Below are 25,384 nucleotides of genomic sequence, written 5' to 3'. Positions count from 1 at the left end.
GCAGTGTGTATGGATGCCGCGTGGCCCGCTGGAGCTTGCAGCCCCAGCCCCTTACCATGCCGCTTAAAGCGGCAGGAGCTGCAGAGCTGCCCAGGAGCGGTCCAGAGCGCTGGCGCCAGCGGCTCAGCACGCTGAGGCTCTGCAAGAGGGGGGAAGGCGGGAGAGCCTCCCCAGCTGGGAGCTCAGGCAGGACGGTCCCGCGGGCTGGAGTTTGCCCACCCCTTTAACAACCGGTTCTAAACCGGCTTCTAAATTTAACAACTGGTTCGCGCGAACCGGCTCCAGCTCACCACTGCCTCTGATGCTCACTAATATATTGAACATCCGTGTAAATGAGAGAGGATCTGAGGCTAAAATAGGGAAAGAACAAGTTAGTTAGGTGTCTTTAAGTTGGCAGAGTCTGATGAGATACCTCCTAGAATACTTAAGGAATTGGCTGAAGAGATTTCTGAGCCATTAGTGATTATATTGAGAACGCATGGAGGATTGGAGAGATCCCAGAAGACTGGAAAAAGGGCAAAAGTAGTACCCATCTATAAAAATGGGAATAAGGACAACACAGGGAATTATAGACCAGTCATCTTAATTTCAGTACCTGGAAAGATAATGGAGCAAATAAAACAATCCATTTGTAAGCACCTAGAAGAAAAGGTGATAACAAATCAACATGGATTTGTCCAGAACAAATCATGTCAAACCAACCTAATATCCTTCTTTGACAGGGTAAAAAGCCTTGTGGATGGGGGAAAGCAGTAGCTTGACCATAGTAAGGCTTTTGATACTGTGTCTCATGACTACCTCATAAGCAAACTGGTAAATGTAGCCTAGAGGAACATTCTATAAGGTGGGTGCACAACTGGTTGGAAAACTGTACTCAGAGAGTAATCGTCAATGGTTCACAGTCCAGCTGGAAGGGCATATGGGGGAGGAGGATCTCCCCAGGGATCTGTCCTGGGTTTGGTTCTATTCAATATCTTCATAAATTATTTGGATAATGGCATGGAGAGTACACTTAAAGTTTGTAGACAATACCAAGTTGGGAGGGTTGCAAGTGCTTTAGAGGATAGGATTAACATTCAAAATGATCTGGACAAACTGGAGAAATAGTCTGAAATAAATAGAATGAAATTCAATAAGGACAAAAGCACAGTATTACACATAAGAAGGAATAATCAGTATAACATATACAAAATGTGAAATGACTGTCTAGGAAGGAGGACTGGAGAAAAAGATCTGGGGGTTATAGTGGATCACAAACTAAATACGAGGAGTCAATAAAATACTGTTGCAAAAAAGTGAACATCATTCTGGGATGTATTAGCAGGAGTGTTGTAAGCAAGACACAAGAAGTAATTCTTCCACTCTACTCAACCCTAAGGGCTCAACTGGAGCACTGTGTCCAGTTGTGGGCATCACACTTTTGAAATGATGTGGACAAATCGGAGAATCTCTAGAGGAGTGCAACAAAAATGAGTAAAGGTCTAGAAAGCATGACCTACAAAGAAAGATTGAAAAAAATGGCAGTAGTCTGGAGAAGAGAGGACCAAGGGGGGATGTGATAATTCTTCAAGTATGTAAAAGGTTGTTAAAAAGAGGAGGGTGATAAGTTCTCTTTGTCAGCTGAGGATAGGACAAGAAGCAATGGGCTTCAGTTGCAGCAAGGGAGATTTAGGTTAGACATTAGGAAGAACTTCTTAATTATAAGGCAGTTAAGACTGGAACAAATTACCAAAGGAGGTTGTGGAATCTCTGTAATAGGAGGTTTTTAAGAGCAGGTTAGACAAACACCTGTCAGGTATGGTCTAGATAATACTTAGTCCTGCCTTAGTGCAGGGGACTGGCCAAGATGACTTACCAAGGTCCCTTCCAGTCCTATGATTCTAATTCTATGGAGAAAAGTGGTGGACTCCTAAAATACGTCCTATAAAATGGCAATGATCTACATCAGTCCACCCTTTCAGAACTGCATGAAAAATTAGCAGGTAAGAGCCATGAGTGTTAAGAACAGAATCCTAGACATGTTGTTCAGCTCGCATAGCTGTAACTTTTTGGGCAACATACAACTTTAAATCTGTGTGTTCCTGTTTCTGCCAACGCATGGCCAGTAATACAAACCCTCTATTTTTAAGCATTGCAGCCAGTATTTCAAAGAACTTTCTAGTCTTTTTAACACTGGAAGTCTAGGTGAAGAGAGATTTATATTTGGGACATATTAGCTGGGGAAGTGTCAATTAAGTGCCCAATTAAAGAAAATATTGGTTCATTAAGGCAATCTATTTAATAGATTTGTTTTATTTGGATGTCTAGGTTTTTTTGGAATACATTTTAAATGAGGAGCCAAAAAACATTGGGCTGAATTAGTTCTCAATTTTTTCTTTTGAATATGTGGTGTTGGAGGGGGAGATCATTCTTTGGCTCAGCAAAGTAGTAATACCTTTTTTTCTATCTCTTTACCCTTCTCCTCCTCCTTTAGCGGCTGCTGATGACGACGATTGGGATGATGACTGGGATGACCCAAAATCAACGGCACCATCTTACCTTGGCTATAAGGAGAGTGAGTCTTCTGAGGCAGGGGGCCCACAGCGTGGAAATACTCGTGCAGCTGCAATGAAATTACCACTTAACAAGTAATGATCAGCAAACTGGGAAAAACAATATGTTAGAGATTAGAAGAAATTAAATATTGGGGCAGAGTTAAGATTGTAAAAGTTTATTTGAATAGGAATTTTTCCCCCTCACACGATTCACTTTGTCCTTCCACTTAAATGTGCAGTGTATGTAGTTGATATACAGATGTCACAAATTCAGCATTATCATTTCACAGCTGGAGCATGTAGAGAAAGATAGAGGCTACCTGAAACACATGACACAGGCATGAGTCTCTGGTGTGTTGTTTGTAGCCAATTGACTCATGAGTTTCCAGGATACTTATTGCCTTTCTAAACTTAAGGCCTGGTCTACCCCTAAAACTTTGGTTGACGTAACTCTGTCGTTCAGGGGTCTGACCCCTGAGGGACATAGGTAAGCCAACCTAAGTGCTGGTATAGACACAGCTAGGTTGACAGAAGAATTCTTCCATCCCCCAAGCTACTGCCTCTTTGGGGGGGTGAATTTATCACAGTGATGGAAATACCCCTGGCACCACTGTTGCAAGTGTCTGCACTACAAATGCTACAATGGTGTAGCTGCAGTGTCACAGCTGTGCCAGTATAGTGCTTGTAATGTAGACATACCCTAAGGCTTTTAATTTAGTGGCATTTAGTTGTGTAATTAGTGATCTTGGCAGGTGAGGTTTCTTATCCACGGAACAGGATTGACTGTGCATGGTGCTCCAGAGTGGTGTCTTCTTGTACTCCAACTCTGACCTGAAAAGACTACTTCCAGGGATGGAAGTAGTTCAGTTTTTGGCACTGCTGTGGCAACTGCCATCTCCACAAGGGTTCCAGTTGTGGCGATATTGCAATACTGGTTCATTAGGAACCAGAGTGAAACTAGAAACTCATTTTACACTGTCTGCTGAACAGCCATCAGTTGTTGCTGATATAGGGGTCAGCTTTAACAACCTAGAGCTGAAAGGCTGTATTATCCCATAATCTTCTGAACCTTCGATCCCCCCTCGGTTCCTTTTTTCCTCTTTAAGATATGAAATCCAGTACAATCAATTCCACTGTACAACTCTCTGAACTGGTTTTCAAGAGCACAGAATTCCCTTTCCCCCTGCCTTCTTTTGAAAGATCTCTTCCCCTCCCCATCACTGCTTAAAAGGAACTATTGGGGCTCAGCCCTGCAGCCTTCAATAGAATGAGCCAAATCTTGTTCCCAGTTATGCCAAATTGGCACTGATGTAACTCCAGTGGAGTCATTGGAATACATCCGTAATTGGTGCAACTCTATTGACTCCAGTGGATATATGCCAAATTGATACCGGTATAACTGGGAGCAGAATTTGGCCTGGCATCTTGTCATAATTTAATAACCCCTTTCAGCCATGAGCCCTGGCCTTTGTGGTTTAAATGTGGGAGGAAAAATAAAATCTAGTGTAAGGTTGCAGAGGTCTCAATTTTTTAAACGGTCTTTAAATATCTTAATTTTAAAACTTTTGAAAGATATTAACACATTGCAGGTTTTAAAGTCTAAGGATGTGTCTACACTGCAATGTAAGCCTGTTGGTTCCTGGGCCTAGGGTGACCAGAAATTCCCGACTTTTATAGGAACATTCCTGATATTCAGAGCTTTTTCTTATATGGGCCCCTGTTACTCCCCACCCCATCCCAGTTTTTCACACTTGCTATCTAGTCACCCTTTGGTCAGCATGATTTGTGCGTAGACCGAAGGGGGGTTAGGCTTGAGCCTGAGTTTGAACCCTGGTATTACATTACAGTGTAGACACCCTACATGGTGTGGTGCTGGGGAAGAGGCAAAAAAGACTCTTGCAGAACTGTGGCCACTCCGCTTTCAGTTGTCACTCCTGTTAATGTAGAAATGGATGTTGCATTATCCTTTAACCTGTTTTCTGTGTCACAAGGGATTTTTTTAAATTTATTAGTTTAAAATATTTATTTTGTTCTTAGCATCCTGATGTCAGTTTCCTTGGGAATAGCAGCAACAACAACAACAAAGCTCTTATAACTTTTGTGTAATGCAGAGGCGTGAGTGCTTTTTGTGTGTGTGTTTTAATAAAAAATGTCTCCATCTCCTGATCCTCAAAAGAAAAATTAAATTTTAAAAATGTAGTCAAATATTCAAACTAATTAACAGCTTTTTAATACCCACTGATGTGCATGGAAAAAGGATCTCCAGACCAAACTTGTGTGTTTCTGCTGCATTGCTATGCAATCAGTACTTTAACTAGTCTGAAGCCTGATTTTTTTTTTTTAACTGTTTGTTTTTAAGCTCTCCAAAGATCTTTCATAATGTAATTAACAAAAAAAAAAAAAATGTCCAGGGAAAATGGGAAATACTTGAATAGTAAATATTTTTAAATGTAAATTAATAGTATGTTTTAGTGTTCTCATCCCTTTGAAAGGTCTTTTTTTATACAAAGTTACCCATCATTTCTATGTCTTTGTTTGTGTCTATGCTATCATGCATATTTGAGAGTCATGCACTTTAGCAATGAGTACTGCATATCTGGGATACTCTCCTTTTTTAATTTTGGTTTTAAATCTAAATAAGACTAGCTTCCTTTAACTTTTAGGCTAATAACCAGAACTTTATAAGACAGTTTGACCAAATGGCAGCATAACCCTCTAACAGAAAAACAATACTCCTAAAGAACAGATTCATTGTCTCTTGCTAGCTCTTGATTTTCTTTACGTGTTCATAATAGATAAGTTAGAACAGCGAGGTGTTTTTTTTTTAAGGTGTTTTGTTTAAGTAATGTAAGTGCAGTGTCTGGCTTTCAGACACAGTTCCTTCAGTTGTCACTTCAATCTTTTTGAACTTAGATTTGGTTATGTGTTTTTATCATATTTATCCATTATTCCTTATAGCTATAACCAGAATGGTTATTTAAAGTAAATCAGATTGAGCACAAGACTTCTGCAATCAATGACAAAGGTCCCAATCTGGCAAATACAAAATTAACGTTCCTCATATGAGAAGTCCCATTGACTTCAGTGAGCCTGCTCACATGCATAAAGCTATGCATATGTATAAACGTTGGTAGGATTGGGGCCTTTATCACTGTACTGCAAGAGGGATAGTTTGTTGAGTAACTGTTTTGATTCTTTGGATTTCTACCTTTTGAAAATACTGAGCTCAAATCTATAACCCTTCTTCATGTGAAAATCCATGCTCAAGCAAGTAGTTTCACTGACTTTAATGAATGAATACTTGCATGAATGTGTGTTGGAGAATCAGGCCTGTTATTACAGGAAGTCTAATTTTATTTACTTTTCCGATTTAAAGTTAGTCCACATTTTAAAACAGGATGAAATCTCATCTAGGGTCAAATAGAATATTACCCCTGGAATAATAAATAGGTATAAGTGGATAAGCTTCTATCACTGGCTTTGAGAAGTAGTTAGAATTGAATGTCAGTGGAATAGAAAACAGACGCAGAATAATGGCCCCTGTTATGTAGCTAGTAGTACAAGCCCTGCATTTTCAAAGCAGGAAGCCCTTCGGTCCTGTCCTGTGACAGTGTTCTTTTACAATGATGTTATTTCTGTTAATGCAGATTTCACTGTTGTATACTACAACTCATTTAAAAATCCAGCATCGCCACCAACAAAGCCCCCTATTTTAGGGGCATTGCAAACTAATTTGTGAATTTAAGTCACACTTCACCCATGTTGTTGCTCCATGCAAACAGCAGCTGCTTGGCAGCACTTCAAGGAGCCAACTTTTTTTGGTCCAGTCATTTCATTGAAAAGACTGAGGAAATTGGACTCCTCTGGTTGGTTTTTGTAATGTAAACTTTGATTTGAGGGCCCAATAACTTCACTTATTAATTCTGTTAGTGAATAAAACATGTGAGCATCACATTTATGTCATGTCCAGAACTACTAGATAAAATTATAACATTTTAGTTCATAGTAAATCGTTATTACTGTTTATCAGATGAAACTGATGTGAATTCAAATCATTTTAGCTGTTGAGTGATGATGTAATAGAATGGGAGTTGCTGTTAACTATTCCACTGTCATACTTCTTCTGATTGGCTTTGAGTACCAGACCTATTGTGCAGTTCAGCCAGTCAGAAACCAGCTTAGTATCCTGTACTTTCATGAATAAAGATGATTACTCAATAGGTGAAGCTTGACTGTTTTTTTTCCAGTGAATAATTAGCCATCAAAGCAATCTGTGATTAGCACAGATTTCATTTAGTGTAATTAGGCTATCAGGAATAATGAGTTTTTAAAAACATGGCAGGAAATTGTGAACCTGTCAAAGAAGGGATTATGAAAAAGAAATTCAGTCGCTTTATTTCTTTGATTAGATTCCCTGGATTTGCAAAACCTGGAATGGAACAGTATCTGTTGGCAAAGCAGCTAGTAAAACCCAAAGAGAAAATTCCCATAATTGTAAGTTGTTTTTTTTTCCTTATCCGAATTATTTTTAAGACATGTTGAGGCTAAAAGAGGAACTACTGAGGGAGACTAAAACCAATGTGTAAGTAAAAGCTTAGTTTGGTAACCTAATGCCTTGTGTACTGCGGACACTGTTTTTTATGTATATTTTTTTTATTTGGAGAGACTGTGCCATTAGGGCCTGATCCTGCCAAATGTCGAGAATCTCCAGTGCGACCCACCTGCCTCAATAGGTGGGAAATTTGATGGGGGCCATTGGTGATTGGGATAGCCCCAGCTAAATGGGGAGAAGAGCACCCACTGGTAGGATGCAGAGGTGGTTCCTTCCCCTCCAGAGCATCTAGCCATTCATTGGCCATCCGAAAGGAGGAAGGGTGCTGATTGGTTCCTTGCCCTCCCCTTCCATTAATTTAAACCTTAGCCTGGGCCATGTGGAGCCTCTTGCTCTGTTCCTGCAGCCCATCCCCTGACCCCTTACTGATAGCTTTCGAGATGTGTTTTGAGGATGCTGCGGGTCTGACGGGCCAAAATGGTATATGCCTTGGGAGTTTTTTGCCTTCCTCGCAACATCGTGGAGGGACAACTAGGTTAATTAGGAATAGGATTTGTTAATTTATGGCAGTACTTGGTAGGCATGTTAGTTTGCAGCAATTTACACCTAATTCCAGTGCAGTTAAAAGGCTAAATAAAAGGAACAGTTCCCAGAAGTAAAAGACCTGGGATTTTGCTGATGGGCCTTGTACAGATGGGATAGGGGGAGACGTGGGCTGAGGTCCTCCCCCCTCTTAATATCCTCTGTCCTCCTACCGATGTGAGGGGTGGTGGTAAGACTCTGATGAGTGAGCTGAGTGTTGGGAGTAGGCTGAGGAGAGTTTACCAGGATATGTGAGAATGAGTAACAAAGCAGATAGCGCCCCTCCCCATGTTAAGTTTAATAAAGTTGCGGCCTGCTGCTTAAAATCCATCCCTGTGTTTGTCCTCATTCGTTGCAGTGTCCAGATTAACTCCCTTTGATTTTGATGGGAATTGCAGATGCTCAGCAGCCTTTCTCAGGATCAGGCTCTTAATTCCTTGCTTCTTTGATTGTGATAATTTTTCCAGTGTTCTTGAAATGCTGCTTACAATGTAGTCTGCTTGGCTGTGCAATATGTAAATGGATCTAACATATAGGTAACATAAAGCCCAGTCTGCAAACCCTCACTTGTGCAACTATTCCCATCAAATACAGTGGGAATACTTACATAACGATTTAGACGATCAAAATACCTTCAAATTACTCAGTGGAGAGAGTTGGGCATTTCTGGTGAAAAGTCAAGGGCAACATCTTCCAGTAGTAGCCTTTGTTCATTATCAGCTATTCTAGGTACATTGTTTGCTATAAGAAAAACAGCTTATGCTATTCAAAATTTTAAACAATATTTCTAAAAGCCATTTCAGTTACATTATGCACCTCTGATTAGATTTATAAATAAGAGGTAGTGGACTTTGCAAGAGTCTAAGGGCCCCGCATCAAATAGCCCTGAATGCCTCCTGCAAGCTGCTGAGCTCCCTCAAATATCAGTGTAGTCCCTGGATGCTTAGTGTCCAACACAAGTTTTCATTGCTTTCTTGTTAAGGATGGTCTGTTTACATTTATAAAATTAATATTTTTGTAACTTCTTGCAGATTGGAGATTATGGTCCTATGTGGGTTTATCCTACCTCTACGTTTGACTGTGTGGTGGCAGATCCCAAAAAAGGTTCCAAAATGTATGGCTTGAAGAGCTACATTGAATATCAGCTAACATGTACTGTAAGTGTGTGTGACACAGGACTTCATTCTGTATATAAAGGTGGGAAGGTGGTGGTGGTGCCGGGGGGGGGCTACGATAGCAAATAATAGCAGATCGTTTAAGGAAAAGTTACTTTTTCCCAATTGGTAACTGTACTATGTTATGAATAGCTAATGTTTTCATCACTGTTGCCTCTAGGCACTGTATTTAAATAAAAATAATGAGGAGTCCTTGTGGCACCTTAGAGACTAACAAATTTATTTGGGCATAAGCTTTCGTAGGCTGCCCACGAAAGCTTATGCCCAAATAAATTTGTTAGTCTCTAAGGTGCCACAAGGACGACTTGTTGTTTTTGCTGATACAGACTAACAGGGCTACCCCTCTGAAACCTGTATTTAAATAGTAACTATTTTGAGACTTTGTGCTAAAGCTTTACTCAAGCTAGTTAGTCACATTAACCATTTGTTGGTGACTTTACTTTAATTTTTTAAAGGATCCATCAAGTCACAATTTTCTTTTGCCTGTTCCACAGAACACTAATCGATCTGTCAATCACAGATATAAACACTTTGATTGGTTATATGAGCGTCTCCTGGTTAAATTTGGATTTGCCATTCCAATCCCATCTCTTCCCGACAAGCAAGTCACAGGTAAATGATTCCAGCTGTGAACTCAAAGAAAAAAATCTCACCTGATAGTGACCGTCTCCTTATTTCTCAATGGTTTTGAAAAGTGTTCAGGGTAATTCTTCTTTTGGGTATGGTGGCTTGATGATAGTCTGACTCATGGCATATGTCAATATCTGTTCAAACCTCAAATTTGATCCTTTTGCCACTGGGCTGGAAAACTAAGCACTACCGAGGGAGTGTGCTCAGTCTTGGTAGTGGAGACGGTCTCATCGTTCTGAAACAACCCCGTGGGCAGTTTTGGGAGTGGCTCTGAGAGAGCTTCCTCTTCATTTGTTCAGAGAGACCATTATCATGACACATGGGCCTTTCAGTTTGAAAGAGAAGAATAATAAAAGTGAAAATTGTGGGGGAGAGAGGAAGGATCCTCAGACCGAGAGTACACTGTTGCTTTTCTGATCATAAGTAAAATGTTACATATGGGTCTTTTATAGTTCATTTCACACTTGCTGAAAAAGGTCACACGAAAAGTGTTTTCTATCTATATGACCCTCTGCCCTGATTAAAAGAACAGGAGTACTTGTGGCACCTTGGAGACTAACCAATTTATTTGAGCATAAGCTTTCATGGGCTACAGCCCACTTCATCGGATGCATAGAATGGAACATATAGTAAGGAGATATATACACACACACACACAGAGAGAGAGAGAACATGAAAAGGTGGGAGTTGTCCTACCAACTCTAAGAGGCTAATTAAGAGAAAAAACTTTTGTAGTGGTAATCAAGATAGCCCATTACAGACAGTTTGACAAGAGGTGTGAGAATACTTAACATGGGGAAATAGATTCAATGTGTGTAATGGCTCAGCCATTCCCAGTCTCTATTCAAGCCTAACTTGATGGTGTCTAATTTGCATATTAATTCAAGTTCAGCAGTTTCTCGTTGGAGTCTGTTTTTGAAGCTTTTCTGTTGCAAAATTGCCACCTTTAAGTCTTACTGAGTGGCCAGAGAGGTTGAAGTGTTCTCCTACTGGTTTTTGAATGTTATGATTCCCGATGTTCGATTTGTGTCCATTTATTCTTTTGCATAGAGACTATCCGGTGTGGCCAATGTCCATGGCAGAGGGGCATTGCTGGCACATGATGGCATATATCACATTGGTAGATGTGCAGGTGAATGAGCCCCTGATGGCATGGCTGATGTGATTAGGTCCTATGATGATGTCACTTGAATAGATATGTGGACAGAGTTGGCATCGGGCTTTGTTGCAAGGATAGGTTCCTGGGTTAGTGTTTTTGTTCTGTGGTGTGTGGTTGCTGGTGAGTATTTGCTTCAAGTTGGGGGGCTGTCTGTAAGCGAGGACAGGTCTGTCTCCCAAGATCTGAGAGTGAGGGATCATCTTTCAGGATAGGTTGTAGATCTTTGATGATGCGCTGGAGAGGTTTTAGTTGGGGGCTGAAGGTGATGGCTAGTGGCGTTCTGTTATTTTCTTTGTTGGGCTAAACAATAAGGGCTTGACACGAACCTTTTGAAGTCAACGGGAGCCTTGATTTCAATGGATATTGGATTGGGCCCTCAGTGGTCTCAGCAGCTCAGTCATAACAGTCATGTGTAATTTCAGAATCTATGCGTTTTTGTAGAATTCTGTGGCACATTAACCAGGGATGTATTTGTTAACACGTGCGGTGAATTGTGCATTTAGTGGGAAGTGGAGACCTATACTGGAAGAAAATGTGCAATTTCTGTTCATATTTAATTAATACTGCTGCTTCCTCTTTTTTCCCCCTTCTGGTGAGACTTACGCAGTTTTTTTTTATATAGACACACACACACACACACACACACACACACACACACACACACACACACACACACACACACACACACACACACACACACAGAGGCATGCAGCCAACCATGTGGCTCTCTGTACCACTGAAAATGCAACAGCCTCTCTGTGTGTGTGAAGAAAGTTGAGCATTGATGCAAATGCTGGGATAAATGCCAAGGAAACTGAAAAGTGAGGAAGTGATTTTGTTTTCGCTTAGCTAGCCTTATGCTTAGAATTCCACCAGTATTTTTATTTAAACACGTGCACATGAACTAAAAAGAAACCCGAAGACCTGATGATGTGTCTCTAGCTTTCATTGTAATTGGATCATAAAAGACTCAAAAGAGAATCTGGCATCTCAGTTAACCTTTTGTCTTTGGTATTCTGTGAGCGAGGGTGATTTTCTTGATTTGTGCCAAGAAAGGGTATTTATTTCCTTTAGAAATTAGTTTAAATAAAACTTTCTTTTAAAATGGTAAATATCTTTCAGCATGCTCAGGAGGTTTCTTTCAGAGGACGGCTGGACAAAAAAAAAAGCTATTCTAGACACTAGTCTGCGGAAAGCCTGCTACTATGCCAGCTGACTATTACTTTGTTTAGACGAGAACTGTAACAGGAATCCTGTTTTTGCTGGCTGTTATGGATTATGGATATGATTTGCAAAGATTCCAAATAAGTTACCATTCATGTCTCCGTACACTGACTCAGACACTATTGCAGCTTTAGTACAGCTGGATGATAAAGCAAGTTATAGTTATGGAATATGTTGTCTTTTCCTTCAGTCTTAAATTATTCTATTAATTGACTTGATGCCATTAAGTATGGACGTAATTTCCTATTGTTTTCAATAGTTCTGTACATGTCTACCAGTTAGTATTGCCAGCTCCTCTCCTTGTTTGTATCTCACCGCTTTAGTTTTCTGTGGGGGTTTTAAGCTGCTGCCCTAGCAACTGTCAGGTTTATATTTATAATTTTTTTAAAGTGAACTCCTTCAAGGACTGTTATCTACATTGCTATGTGGATCAGAGCGGTTAGTATGCTGTAACAATGCCTTATCCTTTTCAAACGTATACTATTCATTGTGTACTATGTTGGACTCCTCAAACGAATGAGGGTTTTTTCCCCAATTTTAACTATAAAATTAGTCTTTTTTTTTTTTAAATTTTAACAAAACAAAGGTAATTATCAATACACAATGGTGGAAATTACTCTTTATAAATAGCATTTCTTCAGTTACCTACTTTTAAAATGTAATAGAGTTTCAATGATATGTGCTAAATATCTCTGTAGTTACAAAGAGCTGGCACTTCATAAATACCAAACTTTGCTATTCTTTTAGCTTCATCTTTTCCAGCTTATCTGGGGGGGGGGGAAATCTTGGTATATTGGTGGATACAATATTTATAAATTTTGAACAAGTGAAAAGGTATTTTGTTGGTGGGTGTTGTCTTTTGTGCAACTGCCTTCCATGTATGAACTTAACAGATGTTGGACCTTTCAAAAGCATTATAAACATGACATATTACCATGTTTAACAAATAAATGCTACTCCATTTTGTTTTTACACTTTCTTCAGAAATTGATATGTTTCTGTTATCTTTTGACTGAAGAACTGAATAGATTGCATTAATCAAAGGCCTGCAATTTGAGCATGCCTGTAAATTCTGTGTCTTGGGTCAACTAATTAACTATGTTCTCTGGAAAACATGAAAATGACGTGCCATTATCCTTATTTTTCAAAATCGGACAAAACAAGGGAACTCTCTAAGATGTGTCTTGGCCATTATTTAAAAATAACAATCCTACTCACCAACAGCTGATGTCTATTACTCTACAGTTCTTCTAATTTTCCAAGCTACAGAAATTACATAAAGGTAGCCATTTCACAATCCACCAAATTTAGTTGAAAAGAGACTGTTTTTATTTTAAAGATACTTGTGGATGCTGCTAAAGCAGAAATGAAGTAGTTATTATTCAGTATATTGCAGGGCGCTTTGAAGAAGAATTTATCAAAATGCGCATGGAGAGGCTGCAGGGTTGGATGACCAGGATGTGTCGTCATCCGGTTGTTTCAGAAAGTGAAGTTTTTCAGCAGTTCCTCAATTTCCGGGATGAGAAGGTAGGAAAAAATTCAGCCTTGTTACAGTCGGAAAAGAGAGATGAAAGAAAGGGATTTGGACTGATGAGCTCCCTTTGCACAGGAGAGTGGTGTTAAATTTTGTAGCCTACAGATAATGAATGTTTTGATTCTGTCTGCCCCCCAGTGGGCAATAGACAAGAGCTGTAAATTGCCATGTGTTTGGTAGACTTGGTTCATTGCTTAAAAGAGGAATAGGTTTGCCTAATGAAATTTTATTGCCATCTGTCCTAATAGGTATTCTAAGGTAGATTTTTTTTTTTCCGAATTAGCGGAATAACAATTTCTAATTCTCCCTCACCCTTCGCTCCTCTCACATGTTGTATCTCCAGTTAGTGATATTTCTGGAAGAGGAAAAATAGAATGAGCGAAACTCTAATAGTAGCAATTATCTAAAAATGGGTGAAAAACCGACAACCCAAGGGAATTTTTGCTTTTTTTAAACAAAATAAACTAATGTGCCCTTCCAAAGATTTCTGTGGCTGTTGGACTTGATCAGATCTGACTCTGCTGAACTCATTTATTGTTGGTTGACTCATCAGTCAGTACAGTCCTAGTGATCTGTACTGTCCTGCCAGAAACCATTCATTTTGCAGCAGAGCTTAGAGGTATATGGTCCCAGTACTGCATTAAAAAACAGAAAAAGGGGCTGATCCTGATTGTAACAAGATGATTCCACAGGTTTCCCTGATGATAGAATCATAGAAATGTAGGGCTAGAAGGGAGCTTGAGAGGTCATCTAGTCCAGCCCCCTGCACTGAGGTTGGACCAGATATATCTAGAACATAAGCTTGCTTCTTCAGTTTTCTTGTTCCTCCTCATTTTGTTTCTTTTTCTCTTGAGGGTAGCCCATTTGCTAAGCTCCAGAACTAGTGCCAATCTGGTTATATGTTGACTGCTAGGCCTACGTAACTGGCACCCTTTTTTTTAAAGAAGAAATTTTTGTTTAAAGTATTAATGAGTAATAAAGGCAAAATGGAGTGCATGTGTAGAGTGTACGTTTATCCAGAAACTGTTGTGTTAGCTAAGATAGGGTCATGCAGTTGTCCTTCTAGCTTGTCAGCAGTTTCTGTTGCTAAAAACTGTATGGCTGGATATTGGCATTCTCATGACTAGTGACCTGAAATACAGAGAACTAATGCTGCAACATATCTAGGATTAAAAAAAAATAATTCCCACTAAGGATTTTACAGTGGCAGTTATCATATTTCTGCCTCCTGCTGCTGCGTTTATTTAAACAAATATGACCATCTGGGAAAATGATAGTAAAAAATTTAAGTTGCTCGGTCCTTTAACCAATTGGATGATGGCAATCCAAAGATATCACATATTACTCTATATATAGTGGAGCATAACTTTTAAAATGTACCAATTTAGATACGTGCATAATCATTTTTCTTTTGTAATTCGGTTATAGGAAAAGTAGTTTCAGTGTTGTTTATACTTATGTATTGCACAATGTATAATTTACATTTTCAGCTTAGTCCTATGATACAGAAAATGAAATGCATTTTTTTAAAAAGTTGAACTTCTGTCCCTATAGAAGAATTGGCAAAACTCCCATTGAAGTTGCATTCATTGCTTAGGATATATGTTATTCTACTCTGGGTAAACAGTGATGATCACATTGCACAGTATGCATTGTCCCATTTTTCTTATTCCAAGGAATGGAAAACTGGAAAGAGGAAGGCAGAAAAAGATGAGATTGTGGGAGTAATGATCTTTTCTACTATGGAACCCGAAGCTCCTGACTTGGACATGATAGAAATGTAAGGTGGCATTCCCTTCTCTTGCACTGATACTACATGTCAGCAGTCATATTACAAAATGTTATCTCCTGATGGAAAACTACTGAACTATCCATATAACAAAAATTTTAAGCTTGCATGAGTATACATACTGGTGGCATCAAAGGGCTTCTGGCAGTAGGTCATTGAGGTGAAACTGAAAAATGGTAGCTTTCTCATAAAGTTATCTTAAGATTTGGTGGAGACCTCTCCAAATCTGTTAGAACTCTGACACAATAAAAGGATATTGCACAGAGATCTGCACATGCAGGATTGAAGGCAGATCCTAAAAGGACTTCTCTTTGCAACTAACTTGAATCAGAGTCGATGAGCATTGGCAGAATATTGGCGCTGAAGCCTGCCAGCACTCCAGTTAAATGGTATATTTTGTTCTCTATTGTGGCAGTTCTGAATCATTCCAAAGCAACTAAATGTATCCAAAAAAATGTAATGTGAGGTAGACAGTCCTGTCAAGCAAGACAAACAATCCTGTGCATAAAATGGAAAAGATAATGTTTAATTCATTCAGCAAAGCATTCTGATGTGAGGGACCAGCAGAAATCTATTACAAATGAGGGAAGAGTGACTTAAATTATCAAACTTCTAAAAACTTTTTTAAAGTCATATAAAAAATTGGGCAAATTTTATATAAGTGTAAAGGAATGTTCTCTCTCTCTCTCTCTCTCTCTCTCTCTCTCTCTCTCTCTCTCTCTGACTTCTCTTAGCTAACCTTAGGGTGATAAATTGGATCTGATTTGCAGTTCCTGTCTTTAATTCCCATAATCCTTGTCTTAGAAAGAAAAATGAGGAGAGATGTGTGATTTCCTCACGTCCTCCCTCTCCCCAATCTACTGTAGAACATGGGTGTTCACATGGATTTCCATAATGTCTGTACGTCTGTGAAGACATTATATGTTTGTGGATGAGCTGATGTGACTGACTGAAAAATGTTTAGAATAGCAATACCATACTGTACCTAGACTTAGAAATATGAGGCCTACGCTGAGCATTTTATCAGTAAAGCAACATCATTGTGGTACATGGAGTAATATCTATCTATATTCAAGGAAACCCGTCCTGCCCTAGCAGGGAAATGGACTTCTAGGTCTCTTCCATTTCAAAATCAGTTGTTCATCCTCAACCTTAATTATGTGCTTAAATACCATGGTATCAATGTGGTACAAAAACTCTTGGTACTAAATAGATTTTGTATGTGAGTGAGAGAATGATGTGATAAGAAAGCTCCAGGAGAATTGGTTTCTAAAAATACTATCAAGAGGCATAACATTTCTCATCAGTCAGGAAAGAGAAATGATGAGGCTGTAAGGTGTTAGGGCCTCTAAGTTAGGAAGCTTATTATTTGTTTTTGTTTCAAGGGCAAGTCTCAATCTACGTACATGCCATTCATAATATATCTTTTAATAACAGGAATAAAAAATAGTAGGTTTGTATGCCTTAATTCATAATATTTCTGTGAATTATCTCCTTTAGTAGAAGAAAGCAGGTGGTTATAGGGCAACTTCAAAAATACTTAACAAAAAATGTATTTATTCTGGGGCTTACCACTCTGATTTTTCATTAGCCATTCTTTTCTCAACCACTCTACCCTATTAATCTCTCTCAACAGACACACTGTAGTAGAAAATCTGCCAGTCAATGTAAAGTACTCTTAAACCAACTTAATTGCCCACATAAGGGGGTTGCACTTTTAACTTAAAAATGAGTTAAATAAGTAAGTTATATCAGTACAGCTTTTGAGTTTAGACAAGACCTAAGTCTTCTGTCCATTTATTTCCTGGAAGGTAGTCAAATCTCACACTCAATGGCATATGGGTTAAATCTCACTTTATATTTATCATAATTTCAGCATTTTTTTCAGTAGAGTCCATAGGGGTGCAAAATATAACTCTTGCTCTATTGGTTTGTCTCCTGTCCAGGTGAATGTGCTGACATTTCATTTCTGCATATTTTATTTTCACTATTATATTGTAAGTCTTCCCATTAAGTGGTCAAATCATTTAGATCACATTTCACTGAGGATCCTAAAAACATGTGGCCTAATTCTTGAAACAATTACTTCTATGCCTATTCTCATTCTCGCATCTAGTCCTATTATAATTAATTGGGTGGCACATAAACACGGTAACTTTTTTTTGGAATGCGGGCCTTATTTTTTATCGCATTCTTCAGTGTTTGAGACTTCGCATGAAAATAGGATCTTTGGCTTTTTAAAGTTGCGCTGTTTTGTTGTTTTTCCTGTTTAAAGTCACAGAAACTTCCCCAATTACAAGTTATGATATTGCAAACAAAGAATTGACATTTCATGGAAAATGATCAGGTACTGCTTTCAGGGAGAAATGTCTAGTAACCTAAGCACAAAGCTGGGATCTAGGAACCTTTGAGGTCTAGTCTCAGCTCTTCCAATGACCCAGTCTGTGATTTTGGCCAAGTCACTTAACCTCTTGCTCTCTGTAAAATAGAGATGATAATACCTACATCTTAATGGTCTCATGGGCACTAGATAAAATATGGTATAGTTGGGAAAAATGTTAATGAAAATGTTAGGACATTTATAAAGCTACTCTGTTAATTGCTCAGTGCATTCCTGTGTGTACAGTGCTATATACGTTTTGATATTGTTATGCAGATACCCTTAGTGAAGTGAAAGAGAAATACATAAATTGAATTCCAGGCAGATTGTTTTTGAGCACAAAATATTAGCATTTCTTCCATGAGACATCAGCAGCTCTTTATCCTAAATCGATTAGCCATCTTCAGGTTGAGACTATATTTGTATTCTCCCTGAAGAGGTAGTCTAGTTTTGAAATTCATTTTCATATCGGATTCACCCTTTGTAGACTGGTCTCTGTGAGTATAGGATATGGCTGCTGTTTTTGTGTGTACCATCATTTTAAGAAATCAGACTTCTGTTGTCTTTTTTTAATACTTATTTCTTCACATTTAAATTTTTTAAAAATGTATACCTAGTGCGCTAGGGGTGCATTTTCTTCACAAAATTTAAAATACACAACAGAAATGATCATATATCCTTTATATGTGAGACTGCCATAGAGGATGTTTTGGATTAGCTATGTAAACCTTTCCTTATCCATAAGGATCCAGAGCAAGAATGATAATCTAGTTGCAGACTTCTTTTAAAGGATGGAAAGTATAATGAACTGTATGAATCATCAGGCAAAGGACCTGGAGTGAAATTCTGGCCCCACTGAAGTCAGTGGGAAAATTGCCATTGACTTTGTGGGGCCAGGATTTCACCCCAGTCTTTTACTAGTTCTGTGAAATGCTTAACATGCTCTTGGGCGTTGTAAAAGTTATTATTAATAATAGTTATGTACTTGTTCAAAAGTCCATTGCATCAGTTTAAATGCCAACTGTAGCAAATTGGAACAACTCTGTATCTGTCTGTAATGGGATTGTTCTTATTCCACAGAGAACAGAAATGTGATGCAGTAGGCAGATTCACCAAATCCATGGATGATGGAGTTAAAGAGTTGTTGACAGTGGGACAAGAACACTGGAAGCGTTGTACTGGACGTAAGTGTCACTTGGAAACTTTATAAGTTTAAGGCCTCTCTGCCTTTCTCTTTTATTGTTACACCTCTACCTCGATATAATGCGACCTGATATAACACGAATTCGGATATAACGCGGTAAAGCAGTGCTCCGGAGGGGAGGGGCTGCACACTCCGGTGGATCAAAGCAAGTTCAATATAACGTGGTTTCACCTATAACGCGGTAAGATTTTTTGGCTCCCGAGGACAGCGTTATATCTAGGTAGAGGTGTATTTAGATATATTTGTGTATTTATTATTTAAATTTGAAATATATTTAAATCTACTGAATTCGAGGACATCCTATGTTATGATGAAACCATACACTGAAAATTACTAGTAAGGCATACAATGCTAAAAAAGATTAGATTTTTTTTTTCCTTTTCCCCTCCTTCCCCCCTCCCCAATGTTACTACACCTTAACTAAATTTCCTGAGTTTATAACACTTGGTCTGGGGATAATTGCAACATTTCTGTATTGTATTTTACCCTAAATTATTAATATATACTCTCAACCATAACTACATCTTAACGTAGTTTTTATCTGGACATAATCATTATTTTAAAGCTCCAAAATGCTTATTACTATAATTAATCTTATACCCAAAAGACAGCTACTCTGCATTCCTTGTTTACAAAAAAAATATATGAGGCAGGGACCTAATACAGTGGAGTCCTGGTCTATTGTTACTGCAATATAAAACAGTATAATAATAAACTAAGAATAAGTGGCCAGCTGAGAAAATGTAATAATTACTGTTCATAAATATTAAAACAACAGTAGTGGAATATAATGGGGGGAGGGAGAGCTCAGTGGTTTGAGCATTGGCCTGCTAAACCCAGGGTTGTGAGTTCAATCCTTGAGGGGGCCACTTAGGGAACTGGGGCAAAATCAGTACTTGGTCCTGCTAGTGAAGGCAGGGGGCTGGACTCGATGACCTTTCAAGGTCCCTTCCAGTTCTAGGAGATGGGATATCTCCATTAATTTATTTATTTATTTATTATAATTAATATTTTACCATTGCAGTGAAATTCCAGGTAACCAAATGTCCATTATATCCCCAACAGTTGTACTGAAGAAGGAACTTAATATCTATAGAATTCAGGAACTGCATAAACTAAAACACACAAACCACTGCTTCTTTTTTTTTCTCCTCCTCCAGTATCTTGGATGGAGGAGACAAGGCATGGGACGGAAGTTCCTGGTTCTGTCTCCATGATCTGTTCTTTTATTGTCTTAGCAGTCCCCATCTTCTCTTTTTTGCTTGAGTGCAGTGCAGATCTATTCTTGCAGGGTTGGAGTACCACAGGAGTTGGAATTTCAGGGATCCCTAGTTATCTGAACCCATCTTACCCAAAAGTTATTGGGTATCCCTTTAGTCCTTTTTTATATATTCACTTTCATAATATATTTAAAATGACACATGGTGGTAGAAGGAAATATTGGAAATACAAATTTTCTCTGTTGGAGTGGCCACTTTGTCATAAATTCAGACTGACATTGCTGGGGATTGCATAGGTCTCAAAACTGAATGGCAATACCCTGGCAGGCTGGAGAAAATTGAGGATGGAGTGTTGGGTTAATGGGGCACACAGAGGGATAGTACTGTGAATGGTACACAATGCATAGGAAATGCCAGTCACAAGAAATAAAAATTAAAATGTGATGCATTAAATAATTCTTAGCAAGAATTATACTAAATCGGGTATTCTAAGGGTATGTCTACACTACCTGCTGGATCGGCGGGCAGCGATTGATCCAGTGGGGGTCGATGTATCACATCTAGTCTAGACACAATAAATTGATCCCCGAGCGCTCTCCCGTCGACTCCTGTACTCCACCGCCGTGAGAGGCGCAGGCAGAGTCGACGGGGGAGTGGCAGCAGTCAACTCACCGCTGTGAAGACACCACGGTAAGTCGATCTAAGTACGTCGACTTCAGCTACGTTATTCATGTAGCTGGAGTTGCATAACTTAGATTGATTCTTACCCCCAGTAGACCAGGCCTAAAGCTACTAATAGAGAGACCCACTGTATGGTGTCAAAAGGCATTTACGTTGGTCTGAATACTAAAATGTCAGAGCAATTGAAAACTTAGTCCCTCTTTTATCCACACAATACACTTCCCCAAATACAGATAATTAAAAACAAAAATGAAAAAGCAAACATATCTCAACTTCTGTCTCTTTTTGTATAATGGACAGTTCATACAAGCAAAGTACTATTTCCATTTCAGAGATTACTTCAGCCCTATGGGTCTGTAGTATATGAATTATGCATGCTGTTTATAATTTAAAAGTTCAGCCATAAACCACAGCTATTCTAACCTCGTGGAGAAATAATTTGTGCATGCATGTCTGTGTAGACATAATAGAACACCAAATTGTATAATACAGATACAAGCGCATTTTGTTAGCCTTATAATTGTATACAATGTTGTTAGTTCCTACTGTAAGTATTAAATTTTGAAATTTTGATGTCTGTCTTTTTAAGAAGGTTCGTTTTTTTTTTTTTTTTTTAAGAATGTTATGATGACCTATAACATTGCAGCTAATGCAATTTCTTCGTATAAAAGGTTGTCTTCATGTTACTAACTCCAGGTCAAGGATATATCACTGAAACAAATTTATTTTTAAAAGGAAGCTATGGCTCACTTAAGAAGAAAAAAAAAAAAAATCTCACTGTACTTCTGGGATGCATTTGTATAGGTTACATGAATATGAATTTGGAATAAGGTGACGCCCTCCCCGAATAAGGTGACACCCTCCCCAGTTTTGGGGTTCATTTAAACACAATATTTTGGTTTCTTCACAGAGCAAATGAAGGAATACTTGTAAGCTTCCATGATGGGGGACATTTTACCTGAATCAAGCTTTTTAAACACATTTGTTGCTTTAGATAAGCAAGTATGGACACACATGGTGACCTTTTCAGTTCTTTCCTCAAGGTCAGAGGTGAAAGTAAGCCGGTACGGTACGGCATACCAGCAAAAGCCAGTATGCCGTGCTGTGCTGGACCGGCTTCCCCAGGCTGGCAATTTAAAGGGCCTGGGACTCCCTGCAGCGGCTGGAGCCCTGGGCCCTTTAAATTGCCTCCCGAGCCCCGCTGCCGGAGCCCTGGGGTAGCGGCAGCAGGGCTCCGGTGGCAATTTAAAGGTTTTGGAGGTCCGCTGCGGTAGCGGCGGCCATAGCCCCGGGCCCTATAAATCGCCCCGGGGCTCCCAGCCACTCTGCAGCTGGTAGCTCCAGGGGTGATTTAAAGGCCCGGGGCTCCCAGCCGCAGCCAGAGCCCCTGGGCCTTTAAATCTTGATTTAAAGAGCTCGGGTATTTAAAGGCCCTGCCTCTTCCAGTTGAGGCCACGCCCCCTGCTCAGGACTCCGGCGTACCGGTAAGTCCTTTAAGTTACTTTCACTCCTGCTCAAGGCGCCATGGGCAAAGTTTCTTAGAAAAACATACATCCCTCTACTGTAGTGGGGGGGAGGGGAATAGGAGTTTTTTTTGGGGGGGGTGTATATGATATTGAGAGAGATCTAGACATACACACGCACAATAGGTCATGTTCATTATATACATAGAGACAGATACATAGATTGTATATACAGAGACAGATCCTTATTTGGTGTGTGATTTTTAAAATATGTACTTACACACAGTTATATTTTAAGATAAGTGATAGTCCAGTTCGAAGGTTTTTATCTGCATGAGTTTGGAATGGTCAATTTATTCAAGTATGGATATGCAATACTACCTTTGTGCGGATACTATTGCATCTCTTTAAGCTAACTATAGAAGGACTAAATTAAGACAGTATTTTATCTTTTTATTGAAAGTGGTTGCCGTTACAAAAATATTCATAAAACGTAATACATACATATGGCTTATGGTGGACTTCTAGAACATTTTCCCCAAAAATAAATGTTGGTTAATATTGAATAGCTGTTTGGTACCAGAAATGCTGTATAATTCAGTGAAAGTGTAAAACAGTATTTACGTTTTTACTTATTTTTTTTTTTTTTTTTTTTGCATTACCCAAGGAATATCAGAAAATAGGAAAAGCCTTACAGAGTCTGGCACTGGTTTTCAGCACCAGTGGTTACCAAGGTATTTTATATATTCATTTGTACTGTTCTTTCATTTTAAGAAATATTATGTCTAAAGTGTTCTATTATACAACATTTTGCTGTCAAAATGTTATATTATTTGGGGACTTTTTAATTTTTAAATCTCAATATAAGTAACGTTTTCCTTACCTATTTGTATTGACTGAGTACCCACATCGAGAGTTTCAAATGGCATGGCATGTTGTTTATATAAGGAATGCAAATGAGAATTCAAATCAGAACATATCTTACAATAATTTTTGTTTAACTTGAGGTATTTACAGTAGCAGTCTGATCTAATACTAATTTGTAACATTGTCATTGACCTAACTGACAATCTACTGTAGCATGTCTTTTATGACCAATACTTGTGTTACATTACAGAAGAAATGGGTGCATGTAAAAACATCTATCACAATTATAGGGTGACATTTTAAAACCATTTTTTTGTAATTAACTGGATTATGTTTACCTGATTTGGAGACACCTTTTTTTTTCCCCCCCCCAAAAGAGCCCTATCTATACAATTAATAAATGGAGACTGTCATGTTGAGTTGTAGTGAGGAGGAGGGAAAGAGGCATAAGATGAAAAATAATCAGTGGGCACTTTTTTGTGGGACTATTTTATGCATTACCTTATTTTGGGCCAAACTTGAATTCCACTTTGGCACATTTCTACTAGGCTGGTGATCACATTTTGAAATTTCCAGTTTGCTTGTTCATTATGCATACATAACTTGCTGTTTAGAAGCATCAGAAATCAAATCTGTATTTCATAATACACATTTATTAGCACAGTGCTTCTCCTCCCCGTTTCTTTCCACAGGACTGGAACAGAATTGGTGGCTACATCAAATACAGTCACTCAAATTCTGCTAGTGTTTTCTGAAGCAATGTGCAGAAAAGATTCTTCAACATGGTGAAGGACCTCATCGGGTCACTCTCCCGTGTGCCCTCTCCTCCCCCCAAATTCTCAAACCAAAATTGGAATCTTTCTCAGATTTCATCCCAAAATGAACCTAAAGATTTTGTTTTTTTTAACCTAGAATGTTCTCACTGAGTTTTAAAACAATTACTTTTCTTTCAGATCACATTATTAACTGGCATTTTACAAGTATCAGGGGGTAGCCGTGTTAGTCTGTATCCACAAAAACAACAAGGAGTCCGGTGGCCCAAATAAATCTGTTAGTCTTTAAGGTGCCACCGGACTCCTTTTGGCATTTTACAGATGTTCTGAATTTTTTTTAGACATTTGATTTAGTAACTTATTCCAACTGGGATTTTCTACTTGGTTACTACTAATTGGTTCCTTGCTTTGTATCCTTCTATAAACTCTGCCTGTTAACTCTGGTTCCATTTTAACCTGTGATTTGAAATTAGGTTCTTTGCTGTGGGTGTATGTTCTGTATTTTTATGTTCTTGTGTATTTGTCTTGTGTACTATACTTGAAGTAGATCTTAAATATGTAAAGTGTCCTGCATACAAATCCTGACTGGAGCCAAACAAAACCTGTAGCATGAATCTTTGGGAAGAGACTGAAACTTTACGTTGGTAATTACAACACACATTCTTTTACCAGGGTAAAGGGAAAACAAAGCATGTGGCTTTAAAAGCTGGGATGCAAACGTGCAGATCAGCCTTACGAAGGAACTTGGTAATTTTGATTTCCAGCATCTTTGAATGGTATGGAAAATAGAGACCATGGTAATTGGGAAGTAGGCAGGGATATTTCCCCTTGCTATTCCCTTAGACATACCTGGTTGCACCCTAGTGTCTTGCTAAAAGAAATTGCTTCCTTCCAGTTGATTATCCTTTGTCCTGATCCCATATATTTTACTTTTTTAATACACCTCGAAGAACAGTCTGTTTTCCTTTGCTTCAAAATTCACTTCTCAAAAAAAAAAAGACAGAACAAGTGGAGTGCACAAATTACTTTAAATCTCTTCATCACTACAAGTCATTCAGCTCTGTCTGCTGTTGGTGTGCAATCTCATGTGATGTCTGGTTTGGATGCTGCTGTTCTGTGATTGACTGGACATGCAGAAGAAGGAAGACATAGACACATGAATGGATTTAAAGCAGCAGGCTGCAGCTTTAACTTTAATATTAAAGGGGGTCCTGACACACTCCCCCTCCCAACCACAACAGTTGGGTCCAGTGCAGGGTTAAATGGCTTCACACCGTACAGCCAAAGAATGAGGATTGGCTCCCTTACCCAACCCTCCACCACTCAATTCATGAGTCAGCCCAGTGCTGAATCCCATCACCCTCCCCCCTGTGAAGAGGAATGATGGAATAGATGAGGGAGAGTTCAGTATGTGAAGACTTTACACCTTGTTTCACCCTACAGGCTTGTGGAGCCCACCAGTTCTTCCTGGGTCCTCTGCTCAGGTTTATCCTCAGAGCTCTCCCCTTGCAGCCTGTTACCATTTACAGAGATGCCAGCAAATTGCTTGGTTGCATTCTCCCCTCTCCCCCCGCCCCCCCCTTTCTCAACTGTCTGGCAGCTAACTCTTGTCAAACT

At 39.0% G+C, this 25,384-nt stretch overlaps 1 protein-coding gene across 2 annotated transcripts in view; it reads left to right on the top strand.

The window, feature by feature from the left end:
• SNX9 (sorting nexin 9) overlaps nt 1–25,384 on the top strand; it is a 96,376-nt gene that overhangs the window by 48,849 nt on the left and 22,143 nt on the right. For both annotated transcript variants that reach the window (XM_026649736.2, XM_026649737.2), the window contains 8 exons: nt 2,474–2,627; nt 6,944–7,028; nt 8,700–8,825; nt 9,338–9,455; nt 13,253–13,383; nt 15,067–15,170; nt 18,640–18,743; nt 22,784–22,861. In XM_026649736.2, coding sequence (XP_026505521.1) covers nt 2,474–2,627; nt 6,944–7,028; nt 8,700–8,825; nt 9,338–9,455; nt 13,253–13,383; nt 15,067–15,170; nt 18,640–18,743; nt 22,784–22,861 — 900 coding nt within the window. The remainder of the gene's footprint in view (nt 1–2,473; nt 2,628–6,943; nt 7,029–8,699; nt 8,826–9,337; nt 9,456–13,252; nt 13,384–15,066; nt 15,171–18,639; nt 18,744–22,783; nt 22,862–25,384) is intronic.

Source organism: Terrapene carolina, unplaced genomic scaffold (assembly GCF_002925995.2).
Source record: "Terrapene carolina triunguis isolate 2854851 unplaced genomic scaffold, T_m_triunguis-2.0 Scaffold85, whole genome shotgun sequence".
In the NCBI taxonomy this organism is placed as follows: Eukaryota; Metazoa; Chordata; order Testudines; family Emydidae; genus Terrapene; species Terrapene triunguis.
Note: the sequence above shows the minus strand (reverse complement) of the source record. Positions and strands in the feature narration are given on the sequence as shown.